The 20,995-nt window shown below is 39.6% G+C and overlaps 1 protein-coding gene across 13 annotated transcripts in view; it reads left to right on the top strand.

The window, feature by feature from the left end:
• The window catches only part of ZNF451 (zinc finger protein 451), a 128,100-nt gene that overhangs the window by 55,813 nt on the left and 51,292 nt on the right, over positions 1–20,995 (top strand). For 12 of the 13 annotated variants that reach the window (XM_043450397.1, XM_043450400.1, XM_043450396.1 and 9 more), the window contains 4 exons: positions 2,634–2,753; positions 7,149–7,260; positions 10,779–10,929; positions 12,053–12,179. In XM_043450397.1, coding sequence (XP_043306332.1) covers positions 2,634–2,753; positions 7,149–7,260; positions 10,779–10,929; positions 12,053–12,179 — 510 coding nt within the window. Of the gene's footprint in view, positions 1–2,633; positions 2,754–7,148; positions 7,327–10,778; positions 10,930–12,052; positions 12,180–20,995 lie in introns of those variants that run through there. The other variant, XM_043450408.1, reaches the window with a different exon arrangement.

Raw genomic sequence — 20,995 nt, 5'->3', positions numbered from 1 at the left:
ATAATATTCCATCATCTGGATATGCACAGTTATCCCTTTACCTACTGAAGGTGCTCGGTTGCTTCTAAGGTTATGAGTAAAACTGCTGTAAATGTCTCATTACACAGGTTACTTCACCCCTAACTACTGTTTGGTTTATTTGCATGTCGTTTTCTTAGGAAAAACACGTCATCTGCAGAGAAAGGTTTTATTTCTCCCTTGGTCTTTGATTTGGTGCCTGCTGTTAACTTGGGGAGATTCTTGGTTGTGATTGCGTCAGGTGTCTCCTCTGTCCTCTCTCTTTCCCCTGGCCTTCCCGCTACAGAGGCATTGGCTGCATCTCTCCTAACAGTTCTCCTGCGTGCTCTGCTCAGTTGCTCCGTTGTGTCCACCTCTTTGCCACCCCGTGGACTGTGTCGCTCAGGCATGTCCGACTGTTTGTGACCCCATGGACAGTAGTCTGCCAGGCTCCTCTGTCCGTGGGGATTCTGCAGGCAAGCATACTGGAGTGGGTTGCCATGCCCTCCTCCAGGTGATCTTCCCAACCCAGGGATCAAACCCAGGTCTCCCGCATTGCAGGTGGATTCTTTACCATCTGAGCCACCAGGGAAGCCCAATGGTTCTTATATATGTTTTTTTTCTTTTTCAGTCTTTTTCCCTCTGTCTTCTAGTTTTGGAAGTTTCTGTTGACATACTCTCAGGCTCAGAGATTTTTTTCTTTTGTGGTGTGGATTCTGTGGTGAGCCATCAAAGGCATTATTCACTTGTGTTGTGGTGTTTTGATGTCTGATTTCTTTTTGGTCCTCTTTTAGGATTTCCATCTCTCTTACATTACACATCTGTTCTTGCATGTTGCCTGCTTTTTCCATTAAGGCTCTCAGCATAGTAATCTTGGTAGTTTTAAATTCCTGGTCTGATAATTCCAACATCTGTACCAGCTCTGCCATTCTTTGCTTGCTCTTCAAACTGTACTTCTGCCCTTTGGCCTCCTTGTGGTTTTCCTGTGGAAAGTGGCCATGCTGTCCCGGGTAGAGGCACTGCAGTGACAGAAGGCTGGTGCTCTGTGTGACTGGCCGCCGCCTTGGGGAGCTTGTTTCCCTGGACTGGAGCCGTGTCGGGGCTTCCCAGGCCTTCCACTCTCCTGGGAGGGGGGCTGCTTCCTGTCTCTCAGGTTGTAGCTTCTCATGAAGTAGTTTCTCTGAAGGTGACACGTCAGTAAGAACTTAATGCTCTGACATATTTCAAAACACTCGCTTTTTTCTCCCCCCTACTGGAAACATGATGGGATTTTTCTTCAGTCATCACTGAGAACCCAGTAAAGCTTCTGAAGGACCTCACAAGAGGGTCAGGTCCTCCCATGACTGAGATCCCCTGGCATTTAAGTCTGGTTAAAACTTGTCCACACTGAGCTCCCAGCACCTGGTCAGTTCCAGTCCGGGTTCCCAACCAGCACTGATCCCTCTGAGGTTTCCATGCATGGGTTTCTGCTCCATTCAGCTGACTTCACAGTTCATTCAACCTTTTTATTTGTTATAATTGAGGGGCGACTTCTAAGGTTCTTCCTTGTATGTTGGGCCAGAAAACAGAAATTAGATCATTTCTTTTTAATCAATAATTTCTCTTATATACATACTGTCCAGGGCTTGCTGAAAATCCAGAGCCAAGAGTGTGTACGCTGTCAGACCTTTTAGTGGGTGGACTAATGGCTCAAGATTACCTTACAGGCTCAGAGCAAAGCAGAGCCAAACTTTTCAGTATCCAGATGGTTATAAAGGAAATAAAGATGGAACTTCTCTAGTAGTTCAGTGGTTAAAGAATCCACCTTGGAATGCAAGGGTCACCGTTCTGGGAAGATCCCACATGGCACAGAGCAACTAAGCCCATGGGCTACAACTACTGTGGCCCACACTCTAGAGTCCACGAGCTGCAACTGTGGAGGCCGTGTGCTGCAACTGCTGAAGCCCTCTCGCCTTAGAGCCTATCCTCAGTAAGAGTAGCCCCCACTTGCTGCAGCTAGAGAGAGCCCATGCGAGCAACAAAGACCCACTGCAGCCAAAAGATAAATGAATAAACCTAAAAAGAAAAGGATATAAGGATGATTGATAGGTTATGTAACTTCGTGAAAATCAAAGGTCTGGTGGGTGATTAGCTGTCCTGCAGACTACCACAATTTAAACATAAACAAGACAAGTTCTTAGAAATTTGATAATATTAAAAGTAAATAGTTCCTTAGTCAACAAGGACCTGCTGTCTAACACAGGGAACTCAATATTCTATAACAACCTATATGGAAAAAGAATCTGAAAAGAATGGATATATGCATATGTGTAAATGAATCACTTTGTTGTATACCTGAACCTAACCCAACATTGTAAATCACCTGTGCCCCAATATAAAATAAAAATTAAATTTAAAAAAGTAAGTGGTTCTTTTTATTTTTTTTGGCTGTATTACATGGCATGCGGAATCTTAGCTTCCTGACTGGGAATCAAACCCATGCCCCCTAAAGTGGAAGCACAGAGTCTTAACCATTGGTCTGCCAGGGAATTTCCGTAAATGGTTCTTTAGTATAGTAACTCTTTGGTAAATGGATATATGTAATCCCAAAGCTAATTTTGTTACCTAAAAAGAATGAAAATTGTTTTCAATTATAGGATAAGCATAAAGACCATATTGACCATCAGAAGGATAAGGTCGCCTTGACTCTGGCACGCCTAGCCCGCCATGTTGAAGTGGAGAAACAGCAGAAAGAAGAAAAGAATAGGGCATTCAGGGTATGTGGCTGCTTGCTTGCTTTCTTTCTTTCTTTTTTTTTTGTGGCTGCTTTCATTGATGTTTTACCAGATTATAGAATTGTTTGTAAGAAAGTTAAATAGACACTTATATAATCAAAAGATACATAATTGGATACAAGTTCAGCATGAAATCTGCATAGCTTAATGGATTTAGTAGTAGTTCATGATGGCTTTTTATATCTGTTTTTGTTTGTTGGATTTTGATCATATATGTATACAGACCAAAAAAAAGAAAAAGAAAAAATAGACTTGAGTGGGCTTTATTTTGGGAATTTAAACTCATGGGATTATATAAGTTTCTGGTTACTTTATCACAGTTTATCAGGGCTTCTGTAGATACAAGCTGTTGAAAGGTTATTTTCTACACAGTAGAGCCAGACCACCTTCACTTCAGCCTCTTCCTTTGATTATTGAATTAGGGCAGTGGAAGATGAAGCCTGATTTAGAATCTTGCATGATATAAATGTTTTCAAGCTTTGACTTGATTTTTAGAAGGTTGCCAAATGAAATTACCTTAGAGAACTCTCCCAATACTGCCAAATGTCTATTGGGAGTAAAATGTTGGCAGTTGAGTGAAAAAACTTCCTATTGGGAGTTAAAAAATGGAAATACAAATCACAGCATAATTTTACCATGTATATTTTTGCTTCCTTGTTCCGTTGGTTATTATAAAGGAATTTACATATTTCTGTCGCCTTTGTTTTAGTATCTCCTAATCTAATGTAAAATACCTTAATCTTTAATTTTAGAAGTACCTTTATTTGGAGACTTTTATTAATACTTTATAATGTAATACCAATTAAACTAGAGCATAGTATTCTAATTGTATGTTTAAAATGCTTCATACATTAGTGATTTTTTTTTTTTTAAAGATTATTTCTTTCCTGGCAGAGACACTATTCATTTTTAAGGAAGCTTCTTTCCCCAAATTACATAAAGTGTGTGTGTGTATGGGGAAAGTCTCAGAGAGGAGTGGTTATCAAGCTATCCTCTTTTTCTACCCATTTCCTCAGTGATGCTCACTGCTTTTGTGATGAGTTCAGAGTAGTTGCTGTGACAACAAGGGTTTTTCTCAAGCGTAGTTTCAGCTTTTACCTATGCAAACGTTCATTCATTGTATTAAAGATTTTACCTTGTTGTTGGAGAAAGTTTTTTATAACTTTGAAATTCTTGTTTACCCAATTTTAAAGAATACATTTTTCTAGACTTCTTTCTAAGAGAGAAATTGACTCACACAGGTTCTTTAGCTCCTTGCTTGCTATCCATTCATGATTTTTTGAAAATTTCATTCTCCTTATATATAACTTATTAAAAAATTATTGATAGAGGACAGAAAACAAAAACAAAACAAACTACCTAGAAAGAAAGATAATAAAACTAATTATTGAAGAATTGTAGTAGGTGTTAACTGTGACTACAAAATATAGTAGAAAATATCTTCCAGCTCTTCTAGGCCTTTTGATTTTTGGTATCTCACTATTAAAGTGGATTGTCCATCTTTTATGATGGAAATGTTTTTAAAAAAATAAAATCTATTAAAATCTTCACTGAATAAATCACTTTCAGAGATAGTGTATTGTGCTTGACTAGTTGACCAGTTACCAGGTTTGCTTATTGATATTCCAAGAGTTAAAATGACTCCCAAGAGGGGATATACCCCTAACATGTGTAGGAATAGCTATACAGTGCACATTAGCATCTTTGGAGAATTAGTACTCTATGGCTATACTTAGAACAGCGTTGTGTAGCTGATTTCTTTTCGGATTACAATCTTGAATCTCCGTGTCCCTCTCTTACCTGTGCTGACAGAAGATCCTGTTACATTGCTAACAAGGTCATTCAGTATCCTGGTCTGTTTCTTGCAAATCTAGCATTTGTGGCTTTGTGACTTCTTTTTAAGCATATAAAAACCTTTTTAAGATACAGTGTGGTGTACCGGTTAAGTGCATGAGTCCTAGGATCAGGCTAGAGAATGAGAGTTTAAATCCTGGCATTGCTGTCTGCCCTTGTGCAATTTATTTGAACTTCCTGTGCCTCAGTTTTCCCATTATAAAATGGCAACAATACTGGTACCCATCTTACAGAGTTATTAAGAGAATTAGATCTAAGATGCTTTTAGAATAGTGTCTGGCACATGGTAAGTGGTTAATAAGTGTTAATTGTCATTAGGTTGGTGCAAAAGTAATTGCAGTTTTGCATTGTTGAACTTTGCCATTTGATATTGAAATACATTCTTAAATAAGTGTGGTTATGTTATGCATCATTTTAATGTACATTTTTTGCTGTTTTTTTCCTGATATCTTATTGTTTATTTTATATGTATTTTAGACTGTGGAAAATGATATTAGACTAAAAGCAAATTCAAGTGATTTTCTTACTTGAGTTCAAAATGGGTTATTAAGCAGCAGAGACAACTCGCAACATCAACAATGCATTTGGCCCAGGAACTGCTAACGAACGTTTAGTGCAGTGCTGATTCAAGAAGTTTTGCAAAGAAGAACAGAGCCTCGAACATGAGGAGCGTAGTGGCCAGCCATCGGAAGTTGACAGTGACCAACTGAGAGCCCTTATTGAAGCTGATCCTCTTACAGCTACACAAGAGGTTGCTGAAGAGCTCAACATTGACATTTTTTGAACTGTCATTCAGTTTTTGAAGCAAATTGGAGAGGTGAAAAAGCTCAATAAAGTGGGTGCCTCGTGAGCTGACCAAATAAAAAAGACTGTTGTTTTGAAGTGTTTTCTCTTATTCTATGCAATAACAACAAATCACTTCTTGCTTGGATTATAACATGCGATGAAAAGTGGATTTTTATGACAACCAGTGACAACCAGCTCAGTGGTTGGGCTGAGAAGCAGCTCCAAAGCACTTCCCAAAGTCAAACTTGCACCAAAAAAGGTCTTGATCACTATTTGGTGGTCTGCCTCCAGTCTGATCCACTACAACTTTCTGAATCCCGGTGAAACCTTCCATCTGAGAAGTATGCTTAGCAAATTGATGAGATGCACCGAACACTGCAGTGCCTATCACCAGCATTGGTCAACAGAAAGGGGGCCAGTTCTTGTCCATGACAACATTGGACTACACATTGCACAGCCAACACTTCAGAAGTTGAACTAATTGGGCTACAAAGTTTTGCCTCATCCACCATATTCACCTGATGTCTCACCAACCAACTACCACTTTCTTCAATCATCTCAACAACTTTTTGCTGTGAAAACGCTTCCACAACCAGCAGGAGGCAGAAAATTTCCAAGAGTTCGTTGAATAAAAAAGCATGGATTTTTATGCTACAGGAATAAACAGACATTTCTTGTTGGCAAAAATGTGTTGATTGTAATGGTTCCTATTTTGATTAATAAAGATGTGCCGAGCCTAGTTATAATGATTTAAAATTCATGGTCCGAAACCACAATTACTTTTGTACCAACCTATAGATACAGCATGATTAGAGTATGCAAATAGATTTATCAGTAACATAACTAGAAAGATTTAGAGACTGTAAAAGTCTGAAGCATGTAGTTTAGTAGTTGGCACTGGTCCACCGCCTGTTTTTGTAAATAAAGTTTTATTGGAACATAGCCATGCCCATTTGTTTACATATTATCTATGGCTGCCTTTGTGCTGCAGCAGCAGAGTTGAGTAGTTGCAAAAGAGACTATATGGGCTGCAGAGCCTTAAATATTTATCCTGTGGCCCTTTGTGGAAAAAATTTGCCCACCTTTGATCTAGATGCAGTAGATGTTTTGTATTGGTACATATTAAGTACTGCTGAGTGTCTGCTCTTGCACTGTTCATTGAACAGATGTTTAATAGGCTTCTATATACTTCAGTCTACATGTAGAAAATTTGAAAAAAGAATGTTTTAAAATGTGAAGATGAAAATAATCATGCATATTTCCATTCCAGAGATAACCATTGACGTTTGTCATATTTATCTTCTGCCTTTTTCCCTCTCTGCAGGCAGAGTTACATATAGCTTGAAATAATCTTTGCTTATATTTGACCCTATTCATTTACTACCATTTGGTAACATATTTGATATCAATAGTATACTCCTATTTCATTGAAAAGTTTGGTTAGTGTTTCTAATGACTTTCATGAGATGTACACACCATAATTTACTTAAACAGTACCCTATTTGGAGATTAAGTTTTTGCAAACTTTGTGCAAATATAGATGACATTGGGATCAACATCTTATTTAGAGCAGGAAACTTTGGTTTGACTTAGCTCCCTAGGATAGAGTTCTAGACTTGGAGTTACAGGGATAAATGATAATCAGTATTTTCTCATCACTGTTGTGACAAAATCATTTTCTTAAGGAAACAAGATTAGTAATCACAGTTTAATTGATTTTTTTCTTAATATCTTTAGGAAAAAATCGATTTTCAGCATGCTCATGGGTTACAAGAATTGGAGTTTATTCGAGGACATTCTGATACAGAAGCAGCAAGACTGTGTGTGGACCAGTGGTTAAAAATGCCAGGTATTCTTTAGAGATCAGAGGCTTCCCTGAAGCCTTAAGGCATTTTTTCTGTTTATTCAGTTGCTAGTAAGTATATAAAGTATTGAAATTTACTTAACGGGAGGCCTGCTTTACCTACCAGTTGTCTTCCTATTTTGGCAAAAGTGTATTTTGAATAAAAGTAATCCTTGAGCTGATTAGATATTGCTCATTTATTCATTCATGTGTGTCCTACATGAAATAGTACATGTGGCTATGTAAGGATGTGTAACAGGTTATTTGAGGTCAGGATTCTGTAAGGAAATGGAATTTAAGCTGGGATGGAAAAAATTAGCATTTACTTATTTATTTGTCCATGCAACCTATGTAGATATTTTGTTGGAAGTGTCAACATGGGAGGCTCATCAAAAGCAGTGGGTAACTTCTTCATTACTAACTCTACAGACTTGAGATTCCTGGAAGAGTCACTGTGGAGCGTTTTCCTTCCACCAGATAATTTGGTAAAATTTTTGTGTCAGTAGGACAGTCCCTTGCGGCTTCCCTGGTGGCTCAGATAGTAAAGAATCTGCCTGCAATGTGGGAGACCTGGATTCGATCCCTGGGTTGGGAAGATCCCTTGGAGAAGGGAATGGCAACCCACTCCAGTATTCTTGCCTGGAGAATCCCATGGACTGTGGAGCCTGGCGGGCTACAGTCCATGGCGTTGCAAAGAGTCGGACACAACTGAGCAACTGACGCTTTCAGGACAGTCCCATCCTGGCAGCTTTTCTAGCCTGTCTTGTACAAGACCCACTGAGCCCTTAGAGGCTTGGGTTACTCACAGAAACCTTAGCTGTGGATTTAATCCAGCCAAAAGTTTAGTTGCAGAAAGTCTTAGAAGTAATCTATGTATGCAGTGCTCAACTTTGAACCTGGATATCTTGTTCTATAGTTTTCAGAGGGCTTTTCTTTGAACAGAATCAAATTGCCACTTTTAAAATAATTCCAATAATTTGTGGGTATTTTGACACTTGGCTACTTCCTGACGCTGCATTTCCTTCTTATCTCCCAATATGTTTGTGCCTGGCAAGCTTCTCCCTTGCCCTATCCCCCTTCTTAAATACCTTTTCCTTTTTTTCTTACTTGCCCGTGGGGTTAGCCACAGGCAAGTAAGTACTATATTCAGTACTAGAGGGTGCTAGGTTTTTAGTCTGCCTAAGTTTGATTGCCCAGCTGTCTTTCATGCCACAGTGTTTTATTCATTTTTTGCCTATAGTTTTTACGCTGTTGTATTGGATTGATATGTTTACTTTTCTGTGTCTTTCACTAGATTTATATGCTTTATGGGGACGGAGACTAAGCCTAATTAATCCTTTTTAGCGTCAGTGCCTAAGAAGAAGGCTCTGCACGGAGATGTCCAATAAGTGTCGGTTGAATATTATACCAGAGTGGGTGATGAGTATTTGCATATAAACACAGGAAGGAAGCCTAGAACCATGTTCCAAATGTGACTGTCATTCAACTAAACAGAAGAATTGTTTGGTATTCCAGACCTACATTAGAAAAGTTTACTTGAAAATTGCCATCCTTAGCTGTATCAGAATCACCTGGGAATCTTAAATACATGCCGGGCCTCACCTCTAGAGGGCATCTGTAGATTTGGGAAGATTTTGATACAAAAATGGTCTAGAACTACAAGGCTTACAAGATCTCTTGTATAATTGTTTCTCTCATATGAATCTAACACTTTCAAGTCTTGTCTAGAAGGATTGTTGGACCAGTACTATATCCCTTTAGGCCTAATCTCTGGCTTTCAGGTTGTCAGAGTATTTTAATTCAGTGTAAATTGAATTCACAAGCATCTGAGTATATATTTTTCTGAGTGGGTCAGGTGGGAACAAATGAGTCAGTTAACTGTCTTTATAATTCTTGTCAAGATGTGGTACTGTAGATCACTTCAGGTCACATCTGGTTCGTTGGCAGCTGATAAGCTTGTGCTGTGAGTTAAGGTCTTTAGTTACATTCTTTTTATGTGGCTGTTTTATCTTCTTGTTTGGTCCCTGCCACACTGTAGCACTGAAGTCCAGGGGCTCTTGCTGGCATAGCGGCTTTATCACTGGGCTGCACTTGCTGTGGTGCCATTCCTTTGAGGAGTGGAGAGCTGGGGAAAACAGAGATGTCTTTGTGCTGTCAGTTATAAAAAGTGAGATTCTACTTCTCAATAGCATTAAGGGACTCCATGCAGTCTATTCCAAAGTATCCAGCCATTATAATGCAGTCCTTTGATTAGAAGTAGTTTAAGTACATTATTTATAATTACTCAAACTTTGGAAATCCAACTTTTTTATAGACTTTGGTAGTTAGACCAGTTTCCGCACATTTGAATCCTTGGTAATTTAAAAACAACACACTATGCTGTTTAAGGAAAAGAGCTGTTTAAATCTCTCTGTATTTTGCCTTTCCTTGGATAAAGCTTATTTTCTTCTAATTGATTGCTTTCTCCACTTTAATTTTTATCCAGAACCTCTATGGCTAAATAAAGGTCTTAATAGGCAACACTTGGAATGTGGATGGACAGTAAAAATTACTCTAATTCTGACTGTATTAAGAAATTAAAGCAAAAAAAGGTGTATTGTCATTAATGCCTCTTTGAATATGATTAATGCTGTGTTAGTCTGGCAGCATTTAAAAGAGGCATTTCTTCCATAAACAGAAGAGCGTTGAAACCTTCAACATAGATAACCATTTGGGGATCTTAACTAGATGATGTTAAAGGTATAACATTTTATTTTAGTTAAATGCTTAGGGACTTGGTAGAAATTGCCGTAAAGATAAATATACAATTTTTTGTTATATGAAATATTCAAAGTATTTGAGTGAAACAGGTTACAAGAAATAATAATCAAGCTATATATCAGAATCCTTCTAGCACTTTTTAAATTCTTTGTTTATAGAACAGAACTCTAAATTTTTCACTATACAACATGCATTGGGCATTTGTCTGGAAACAAAATTTGGCTGAGGCTGGAAAGTTGTTTGACTGTAAGACCAAGATTATGACGGAACCGGGATAATCTTCACCAGATAGAAGAACTGGTGAAGGCATTCTCCTTGTCCTCCCCATTCCCTCCCCGTCTCAGTTACAGCCTGTGTAGCTGAACCTTATAATGTGTGTAAGATACTTAAAAAAATAAGAATTAGAAGAAAAAATCTTTGCCAGCTTATATAAATGAACAGAAGGGAGGCAAGTAGAGCAACTGATTTTCTAATATATTCCATCTTTGACATTTCTTGGCTGTTGAACTTAAGGGAACAGTTCTTTTCCTCAAGATAATATTACTTGGAGATCTTAATGGCTTTCCTTTTCCCAAATAGCTATGTATTTGTAGGTTGTTATATCTTTTATGAGAAAGTTTGTAAGCACTTAATTACAAGTAGGATCACCCATTTGATGCTGCCCAGTGTTTTTTTTTTTTACTGTTTTTTCATAATTTTGATTACCAGTCCAAAGGACAGTTACCTGAAATAGGAACTTAAGAATTTATATTCTGATGATGCAGGACTCAAAACAGGCACGATTAATTCTGGAACTAAAGGTTCATTCCGAAGAGGAAGCCAAATTCGAGCATCTGGGAAACCAATTTCATGTCCCATAATGCACTGTAACAAGGAATTTGATAATGGGCACCTTCTCTTAGGACATTTGAAAAGGTAAGTGTGATGTTCAGAACAGTGGGTGCTGAAGATGAACTGAGAGCGTGAGGCACCTCTGCCATTTGATTGTAGCTTTATGTTCCAAACTCTTATGATATAATTTTTTCTAATTTACATTTCTTAGGCTTCCTAGGAGGCTTGAAGTCAGATTATTCTAGTAATATTCAGTCCTAATATGTTTCATAAAATTCTGACCAGACTTTTTGCATTGATGTACATTTGGATCAATTTTAGAGAAATCCAGTCCGTTAGCAAATTTTAAGAGACACAAAGCATTTACAGATATGTGGGCTAGGCCAAAGAAAGATAATATGTCATTGCAAAGTAAATGCTAAAGGCAAACAAAGTGTAGCAAAGTTAATAATAAATGTTCTATTTATGAGATCCATAATTTACTGAATTTTGAATAGTAGAGCTTGAGAAAGTAAATATCAAGAGAAGGCAATATTAAAGGAGTTAAATAGTCCTTATCTTCTTAGTCTCCCCTCTTATAGTTTGAAGAGGGGAGCTGAAGTTTGGGGCTCTCGACCTTCTCAAGATGTCTCACCCTGCTTATGCCTGACCCTGCTGTGAGAGCCTTCTGGAGAGGGGTTCAGTATTCTACAGATAACTGTATTTTAACTGTTTTTAATTTTAAAAAAGTCTTTGAGGCAGTTTTCAATGACACAAATTTGTTAAATGATTAAAATGACATTAAAAGGATTAAAAGCCATTTTTAGGAAATAGGTGTATACCAGAAATCTTGACATGACATTATTATTCCAGTGATTCATTTACAATTATTTGTGAGTTTTAGTTTGTTCCTTGCCAGAAGAAACATATGATGACTGTACAGTTTTCAGACTGGAAGTTTACCAATTTGGCAAAATATGCTTAAATCCATTTTATTGTATCTTGAGTACTTTTTTGAAATTTTAAGGTGTTGGTCACTGTTTCAAGAGATTGCATGACATATGAGAGCCACGTGATATCTCTTGAATATAAAGAACCTTATTTAATACTTCAGTAGAAAAAGTGTAAAGGCTTGAATGTGTGTGTCTAACTTAACAAATGAAGCAACATAGTACTGCCCCTAGAATATGTCAGATTTTCTAATGTTAACCTCTGTTTTGCCAAGTAGGTTCGACCACTCTCCATGTGATCCAACAATTACACTGCATGGACCTTTCATCAGTTCCTTTGTTTGTGTAGTATGTTATAAAAATTTTGTTACTCAGCAACAATATAGGGATCACCTTTTTGCTAAGGTAAGAACATGTCCTAAGTTAAGAATAGGTATTGTTTTTCTAGAGATCCGTGGGGTGTTTTCTTGCTGTTCTTAAGCTTGCAGTCCATAGTGATGCACATAAGGCTCAAAATTGTGATTGTCTATGATAAATAAAATGATTTGGAACGTTTTCGTGGGCAGGTAACCCTGATAGCTGAAAGCTAACAGTCCTAAAGATTATCACTGAAGCCCTTGTTTTTATTGAATTGCTCTATGAAATTGACTTACTTTGTTCAAGATGTTCTGTGAGTTAATCCCATGATAATCAGAATGGATTTCTTAAGGACATTGCTGTTCAGCGCTGGTTGACATGTCAGAGCCATGTAGTCAGTGATGATACCTTTATTAATGCTGGTGTTAAGAGATCTGGTATTTAAAAGGTTGTGTTACGTGACTCACATTGTGTGAAATCTCAAGGGACATGAGACTGATTCATAATATTAGCAAATTCAGTGTAATAAAGAGCCCTGTAATAAGTGTTTACCAGACTTGATATTATTAGTAGGTATCTCACTTATTAATGTTACAAAATGTTAATTATATGATATTTTCACTCTGGAAGAGTTTTAAAATACTAACAAGAAAGAAAATAAGAAACCCCCTTTTTTAAAAAAGATTTATTATATTTGATTTACAGTGTTGCGTTAATGTCTACTGTGCAGCAGAGTGATTAGTTATACATGTATAGACATTTCTTTGCATATTCTTTTCCATTATGGTTTATCACAGGATATTGAATGTAGTTCCCTGTACTATACAGTAGGACCTTGTTTTATCTATTCTAAATATTACAGTTTGCATTTACTAACCTTAAACTCCCAATCCATCCCATCTCCACCGCCTTTCCCCCATGGCAACCAGTGGGAAATCACTCTAATGTCACTTATAGAGATAAGCATTATTAACATTTACATATATATATTTCTGCTATTTCTCCATATGTAAATATTTTTATATAGGATAAGGTATCTAAATTATTTCATAATTTAAAAAAGCAGTGTGTTGTAAACATAAATGTTTAAATGTTGAATCAGTATGTACATTTAAAATAAGTGCATGGCATTCTGTATGGCTATATTAATTGTTAAACAATTATGATGTCTGTGCTTGTGTTGGCGGTGCCGGTCCTTGTTGCTGCGTGGGCTTTCTGCAGCTCTTGCACGCGGGGGCTGCGCGTTTTTGCAGTGTGCGGGCTTCTCCCTGTGGGGCTGCACTTGCTGAGGAGCATGGGCTCTTGGGTGCAGGGACTTCAGGAGTGGCAGCGTGTGGGCTGAGTGATTGCGGTCCCCGGGTTCTAGAGCACAGGCTCTGTCGTGGTAGCTGGCCACAGGGTGACTTGCTTGGCGGCATGTGGGATCTTCTTGGATCAGGGATCAAACCTGTGTCTCCTGCATTGGCAGTGTGGATTCTTTCCCACTGAGCCACCAGAGAAGCCTCTCTTTTATTTCTTATTAGATGTATTAGTTTAAATTTTTCTGTCATTATAAACAGTAACACTGTAAATGCCCTTGTAGCTAAAAACCTATGAGAAGATTCATGCTTCGGGTATTTGCTGAGTAAATATTAGGTTTTGAAATAGTAAAATGCTGATGTCCAAAGACTAGTAAGGTTTTTCTTTAAACCATATTTTCAGAATTTGCTAGTCTGTGACCTATCCTTGAAAAGTCGTGTCGGTAGTACCCTGGATTCTGTGAAAAGCGCGGACTTGTGCTCCCAGGTGTCTCTGGCTAAGTTCTGTGTTCCCGGAATAGATGTGCCTCTTGGCGGTGAGTTTGCTGAATACTCCATCAGTAGTCTTGGGGAGGCTGTGTCTTGTTGAACCCTGACGAGTGCTGTGGTACGAGAGGAATCTATGTGCTCTAGAATGAAGCGGCCATCATGGTAGTCTTCAGAGGAAGCAGGGGTTCAGAGGAAGGGAGAGGAGAAGCTGGGAAAGGGGCAGAGCACTGCGGAGGAGACGCGGTTTTCCAGGCTTGGATTTGGATAGTTGGAAAGGACAGGCTGTGGGAAGGAGCCTGCAGAAAATAGCAAGTAGGGAACAGGGACGGTGCCGAGAGCAGGGTACACAGCAGGCCCAAGACTTCATCTTTAGACGGACTTGCTTGTGAGGTTGGCACCAAGCTGCTGTCTGGGAACTTGAAATTGGCAGTTTGCCAATGAGTCTCTGATGAGTGGCTCTTTGTGCCTGAACTGTATGTGTAGGTGGTGTGGTTTATGCTGAAGCCCTGTACTAGGCAGGTATGACCTGACCCCCTGGGCACTGAGTCTTTTCTTTTTTTTTTTTTTTTTCAGTTTGAACTCTTATTTAAAAATTTGAACTATTTTTTAAAATTAACTAATTAATTTTAATTAGAGGATAATTTCTTTACAATACTGTGGTGGTTTTTGCCCTCAGTTAGTTCAGTGACTCGTTCATGTCTGACTCTTTGCAACCCCATGGACTGCAGCATGCCAGGCTTCCCTGTCCATCATCAACTTCCAGAGCTTGCTCAAACTCATGTCCATTGAGATGGTGATGCCATCCAACCATCTCATCCTCTGTTGTCCCCTTCTCTTCCTGCTTCACTCTTTCCCAGCATCAGGGTCTTTTCCAATGAGTCGTTCTTTGCATCAGGTGGCCAAAGTATTGGAGCTTCAGCTTCAGCATCAGTCCTTCCAATGAATATTCAGGACTGATCTCCTTTAGGATGAACTGGTTGGATCTCCTTGCAGGCCAAGGGACTCTCAAAGGGTCTTCTCCAACACCACAGTTCAAAAGCATCAATTCTTCGGTGCTCAGCTTTCTTTATAATCCAACTCTCACATCCGTACATGACCACTGGAAAAACCATAGCTTTGACTAGATGGACCTTTGTTGGTGAAGTGATGTCTCTGCTTTTTAATATGCTGTCTAGGTTGATCATAACTTTTCTTCGAAGGAGCAAGAGTCTTTTAATTTCATGGCTGCAGTCACCATCTGCAGTGATTTTGGAGCCCCCAAAAATAAAGTCTGTCACTGTTTCCACATCTATTTGCCATGAAGTGATGGGACTGGATGCCATGATCTTAGTCTTCTGAATGTTGAGTTTTAAGCCAACTTTTTCACTCTCCTCTTTCACTTTCATCAAGAGGCTCTTTAGTTCTTTTTCACTTTCTGCCATAAGGGTGGTGTCATCTGCATATGTGAGGTTATGGATATTTTTCCCGGCAATCTTGATTCCAGCTTGTTCTTCATCCAGCCCAGCGTTTCTCAGGATGTACTCTGCATATAAGTTAAATATGCAGGGTGACAATATACAGCTTTGACATACTCCTTTCCCAATTTAGAACCAGTCTGTTGTTCCATGTCCAGTTCTAACTGTTGCCTCCTGACCTGCATACAGGTTTCTCAAGAGGCAGGTCAGTGGTCTGGTATTCCCATCTCCTGAAGAATTTCCCACAGTTTATTGTGATCCACACGGTCAAAAGCTTTGGCATAGTCAGTAAAGCAGAAATAGATGTTTTTTGGAAGTCTTGCTTTTTCCGTGATCCAGCGGGTGTTGGCCATTTGATCTCTGGTTCCTCTGCCTTGTCTTGTGCATGCACTGTATTCAGTGCCCCTGACCCTGCATCGGGCCACCACTGACCCACGCCTCTGCTGGAGACTCCTGGACACTCACAGGCAAGTCTGGGTCCGTCTCTTGTTGGGTCAGTGCTCCTTTCTCCTGGGTCCTGGTGCTCACAAGGTTTTCTTTGTACCCTCCGAGAGTGTTTCCCCTGTCTGGTGTAAATTGTGTAATCAAATCCCACTGGCCTCCCAAGTCAAATTCCCTGCAGGTTCTTAGTCCCTTTGCCAGACCCCAGGTTGGGAAATCTGTTGTGGGTCCTAGCACTTTCTTAACAGTGCGAGAATTTCTTTGGTATAGTTGTTCTGCAGTTTGTGGCCCATCTTTACAATATTGTGGTGGTTTTGCCTAAATCGACTTGAATCACCCAGGTGGGCACCGCGTCTTTAAGGTGGTGTGAATTGTCCAGTGTGTTCTGTTCATCTCCGTGGAGAGGATCTCTGGGATCTTAAACCTGGTTCCTCTGGGCTGTGCCCCGTGTGCCCTTCCCCTGTGTTTCCTTTCGCACTAATAAACCATAGCCATGAGCACAGCTGTCCCCACGTTCCCTGAGTCCCAGCCAGACCCCAGCCCTGGGTGGGTCCTGGGGGTCCCAACTCAAGTAGTAACTGGACTGCACAGCCACAGGGTTTAAACTTGACGTTGGCCAGGTGCTGGCACCACTGTAGGTTGTGACCCGATGAGAAGAATGCCTGTGTCTTCAGAGTTAGAGTGTTTTAATTCTAGAACCAGAGTCCTTCTCCTTTTCTGGGGGGTAGACACCAGAGACAGTGGTATTGGAATGGCACCCATGTTGAGGGTGGATTCAAAGATGTGGACAAGGAGACCAGTTTAGGTGACTTTGGCAGTAATGTAGCTTTGAGATGGGAGAAGAGTTTACTTAGATAAGGGCATTTAGAATAAATACGTTAAAGTGGACCCAGAAGACACCATGAAGAGAGAAATGATAGGGCTGTTGCGTGTCCTGACCCAGGCTGGGAAGAGAAGGGGGAGAGGTGCAGCTTCATCACGGTTTTGAATCGTTTGCCCTGAGTCGTTAGTGTTCTGCCCTTTTCAGAACCAGAGCTCCTTCAGGGCATGTTTGTTTTTATTCCATGCTGTAAGTGTATTTATCCTTTTCCTTCAGTAAATCTGAATGGGCATTTTAACCTTTAAAATTAATGAATACTCACTCTCATTTGTGTTTCCCCAATTTCATTAGTTTTCCATTCTTTCTAGGAATTGCTCGTTCCATGCTCTTTTGCCCTCCCGTTTGCCATCTCTCTGGGAAGTAAGTTTGTAATACTCAGCCTTCCTGGAGGCACTATGGTGAAACAGAGCAAAGTCTTTGGTGTTAGACAAGCCTGGATTCCATGTCAGTTTTATTAACTGTGTTCTCACCAAATTACGGCACATCTGTGAGCTTAGTTCCTCATCTCTAAAGTGAAATCGTTACACTTTCATCCAGAATTGTTGAGAGAAAGCATAATATGTTATGAAGCACTTAAGGCCCGACATATAGTATTTAATAAAGGCTTTTTGTTGCTTATTTTTTAGAGTGTCCGTCACAAGGAGTCAAAAGGAGCTGGTGTGCATTGGGTTGTCATTGCGTCATAAATTGCTCATTCATAAATAAGCCAGAAGAGGTCGCTAGAAGATTGCTTACCTGTGCATTCTGTTTCATAAAGATGATGTTCTTCAGTGAAATGTGAAACTGTCCACAGTTTACCTTTGCCTTTCTACCCTTCCCTTTTTGTCTCCAGTGTCTTCTGTCTAGACTGGTGCCTCTCAAATCTTAGTGCACACCAGTCATTTAAAGTGCAGGTGAAGGTTGTGCCTTAGAGTCAAGATTTCTAACAAACTTCTGAGTGGCAGTGCTTCTGGTCTTTGGGTCACACTTTGAGCAGCAAGTGTTTAGCCTTTTTTTTTTTTTTTTTGACATTCAGGCTAGCAGGTCTGTCCCCAGGTAGCTTGCTGCCTTTCTCCCTCCTGGTGTGGGGGGTGGTGGAGGACATGCTGTAAGCCCAAGGGTGCCTCAGAATCACTTGTGGGTGAACAGACATTACCTCCCATAGTGTTTTCAAGGCTTGTCCTTGTTGTAGCTTGTGTCAGCACTTCATCCTTTTTATTGCCAAATAATATTCCCTTGTGTGGACGTATGCCACTTTTGTTTGTCAGTTCAGCTGGTGGACACTTGGGTTATTTCCACTTTTGACTGTTGTGAATAATGCTGACAGAAACAAATGTACAGGTGTTTGGGTGGTCATATGTTTTCCATTCTCTAGTGAGTTAATTTTTGGGCCATTCAGTTATTATGCTTAAGTTTTTAAAGAACTGCCAGATTGTTATCCAGCGCAGCGTGTGTTTGCTTTCCTATTAACACACACTAATGTATATGGATTCCAGTTTCTCCACATCCTTGCCAGCACTTATTATCTGTCTATAAAATACCCATCCTAGGGGTGTCTCTGATGTGATACCTTGTTGTGGTTCTAATTTCTATGCTGCATTTTGATTTAATATGACTGGAAATACAGTGGTAAAAGGGATTTGAGTACTTTTAACTTACCAGACATTGTATTTCCCATTCCTTCTCCTGGTTTTTGGAAGATACTTGCAAATATGTTATACCTTTGCAATTAGGTATATTCCCATAAAATTTTATGTGGAATCACAATTTTATTCTATTGAGCAAACAATTTAAACCCACTTGCTTTGAATCCAGTTATAACTCACATTTGAACTACAGCTTATTTTCTTAGAGTTCTTCAAGTAGGGGACATGGTTGTAAATTGGTAAGTTATGTGTATAAGTTAGTAAATGCTTTTAGTGCTCTTGTTTGGAACCTTCTAATCAGAATGTAGAAAGTCATACTAGGGGTTATCTTTTTGATGACTGTCACCAAAATAAAATGGGTGAAGAGTGACGAAGAGAGCACAGAATTCACCACCAAAGCTATAAGGCTCGGTGAATGGCAGCCCTGTGTCTTCTGAGGGTGCAGCTTGAAGGGGAGTGGTGGTTTTGTTGACTTACCAAAACTTTAGCTTTCTCATTAGTAAATAATGAAAATAGTACTTCATGGGTTATTGTAAGGATTAAGTGGAAAAGCACATTTCAACCATAATGTACTTAGTATGAATGTGAATTTCCTGTCCCTTCTCCTGTTGCATCTCATAAGCAACTACACAAACTATTGTGTATACCTAATGCTAATGATAGAAATTTAGGAAGACACAATACAACTTTTAAGGCTGTTACTCTAAAGACCATTAACAAATTAAATTATATTTATACACAAGCACGCGTACATGTACATACACATATAAATGTACACTTAAAAATATTTCCATTTGTATACATAAAAAATATTTCCAATTTTGGGATAGAGGCTCTTTTTTAAAATTTTTATTTTTGTGGAGATCATGAGATTCTGTTTTTATATTTTTATTTTTAGTTGGAGGATAATTGCTTTACAGTATTGTGATGGTTTCTGCCGTGTATCAGCATGAATCAGCCATAGGTATACATATGTTCCCTCCCTCTTGAACCTCCCCCTCCCACCTCCCACCCCATCCCACCCCTGCCTCTCTAGGTTCTCAGCAGCAGATCCCACTAGCTCTCTGTTTCACATATGGTAATGTGTATGTTTCAATGATACGTTCTCAAATCATCCCGCCCTCTCCTTCCCCCTCTGCGTCCAAAACTCTGTTCTTTACGTCTGCGTCTCCTTTGCTGCCCTGCACATAGAAGCATCAGTGCCATCTTTCTAGAGTCCATAGACGTGTTAATATAGACTTGTTTTTCTCTCTCTGACTTACTTCATGCTGTGTAATATAGGCTCTAGGTTCATCTACCTCATTAGAACCAACTCACACGTGTTCCTTTTATAGCTGAGTAGTATTCCTTATCCATTCATCTGCCAGTGGACGTCTAGGTTGCATCCATTGCCTAGCTGTTGTAAATAGTGCTGCAGTGAACATTGGGGTATATGTGTCCTTTTCAATTATTGTTTCCTTGAGATATATACCTAGTAATGGGATTATTGGGTCATGTGGTAGTTTCCAGCCAAAGGACTAGAAAAGGTCAGTTTTCATTCCAATCCCAAAGAAAGGCAATGCCAAAGAATGTTCAAACTACTGCACAATTGCACTCATCTCACATGCTAGCAAAGTAATGTTTAAAATTCTCCAAGCCAGGCTTCAACAGTATGTGAACCATGAACTTCCAGATGTTCAAGCTGGTTTTAGAAAAAGCAGAGGAACCAGAGATCAAATTGCCAACATTTGTTGGATCATCGAAAAAGCAAGAGGAGTTCCAGAGAAAAACATCTACTTATGTTTTATTGACTATGCCAAAGCCTTTGACTGTGTGGATCTCAACACACTGGAAAATTCTTCAAGAGATGGGAATACCAGACCACCTGACCTGCCTCCTGAGAAATCTGTATGCAGGTCAAGAAGCAACAATTAGAACTGGACGTGGAACAACAGACTGGTCCCAAATTGGGAAAGGAGTACGTCAAGGCTGTATATTGTCACCCTGCTTATTTAACTTCTGTGCAGAGTACATCATGAGAAACGCTGGGCTGGAGGAAGCACAAGCTGGGATCAAGATTGCCAGGACAAATATCAATAACTTCAGATATGCAGATGACACCACCTTTATGGTGGAAAGTGAAGAAGAGCTAAAGAGCCTTTTGATGAAAGTGGAAGAAGAGAGTGAAAATTTGTCTTAAAATTGAACATTCAGAACACTAAGATCATGGCATCTGGTCCCATCACTTCATGGCAAATAGATGGGGCAGCAATGGCAACAGTGTCAGACTTTGCTTTTTGGGGCTCCAAAATCACTGCAGATGGTGACTGCAGCCATGAAATTAAAAGACGCTTGCTCCTTTGAAGAAAAGCTATGACAACCTAGACAGCATATTAAAAAGCAGAGACGTTACTTGGCTGACAAAGGTCCATCTAGTTAAAGCTATGGTTTTTCCAGTAGTCATGTATGGATGTGAGAGTTGGACTGTGAAGAAAGCTGAGCCCTGAAGAATTGATGCTTCTGAACTGTGGTGTTGGAGAAGACTCTTGGGAGTCCCTTGGACTGCAAGGAGGTCCAACCAGTCCATCCTGAAGGAAATCAGTTCTGAATATTCATCGGAAGGACTGATGCTGAAGCTGAAATTCCAATACTTGGGCCTCCTGATGCGAAGAACTGACTGATTGGAAAAGATCCCTGA

Source organism: Cervus canadensis, chromosome 28 (assembly GCF_019320065.1).
Source record: "Cervus canadensis isolate Bull #8, Minnesota chromosome 28, ASM1932006v1, whole genome shotgun sequence".
NCBI classification, from domain to species: domain Eukaryota; kingdom Metazoa; phylum Chordata; class Mammalia; order Artiodactyla; family Cervidae; genus Cervus; species Cervus canadensis.
The sequence above is the reverse complement of the archived record's forward strand: the minus strand, read 5'-3'. Positions and strand labels throughout refer to the sequence as shown.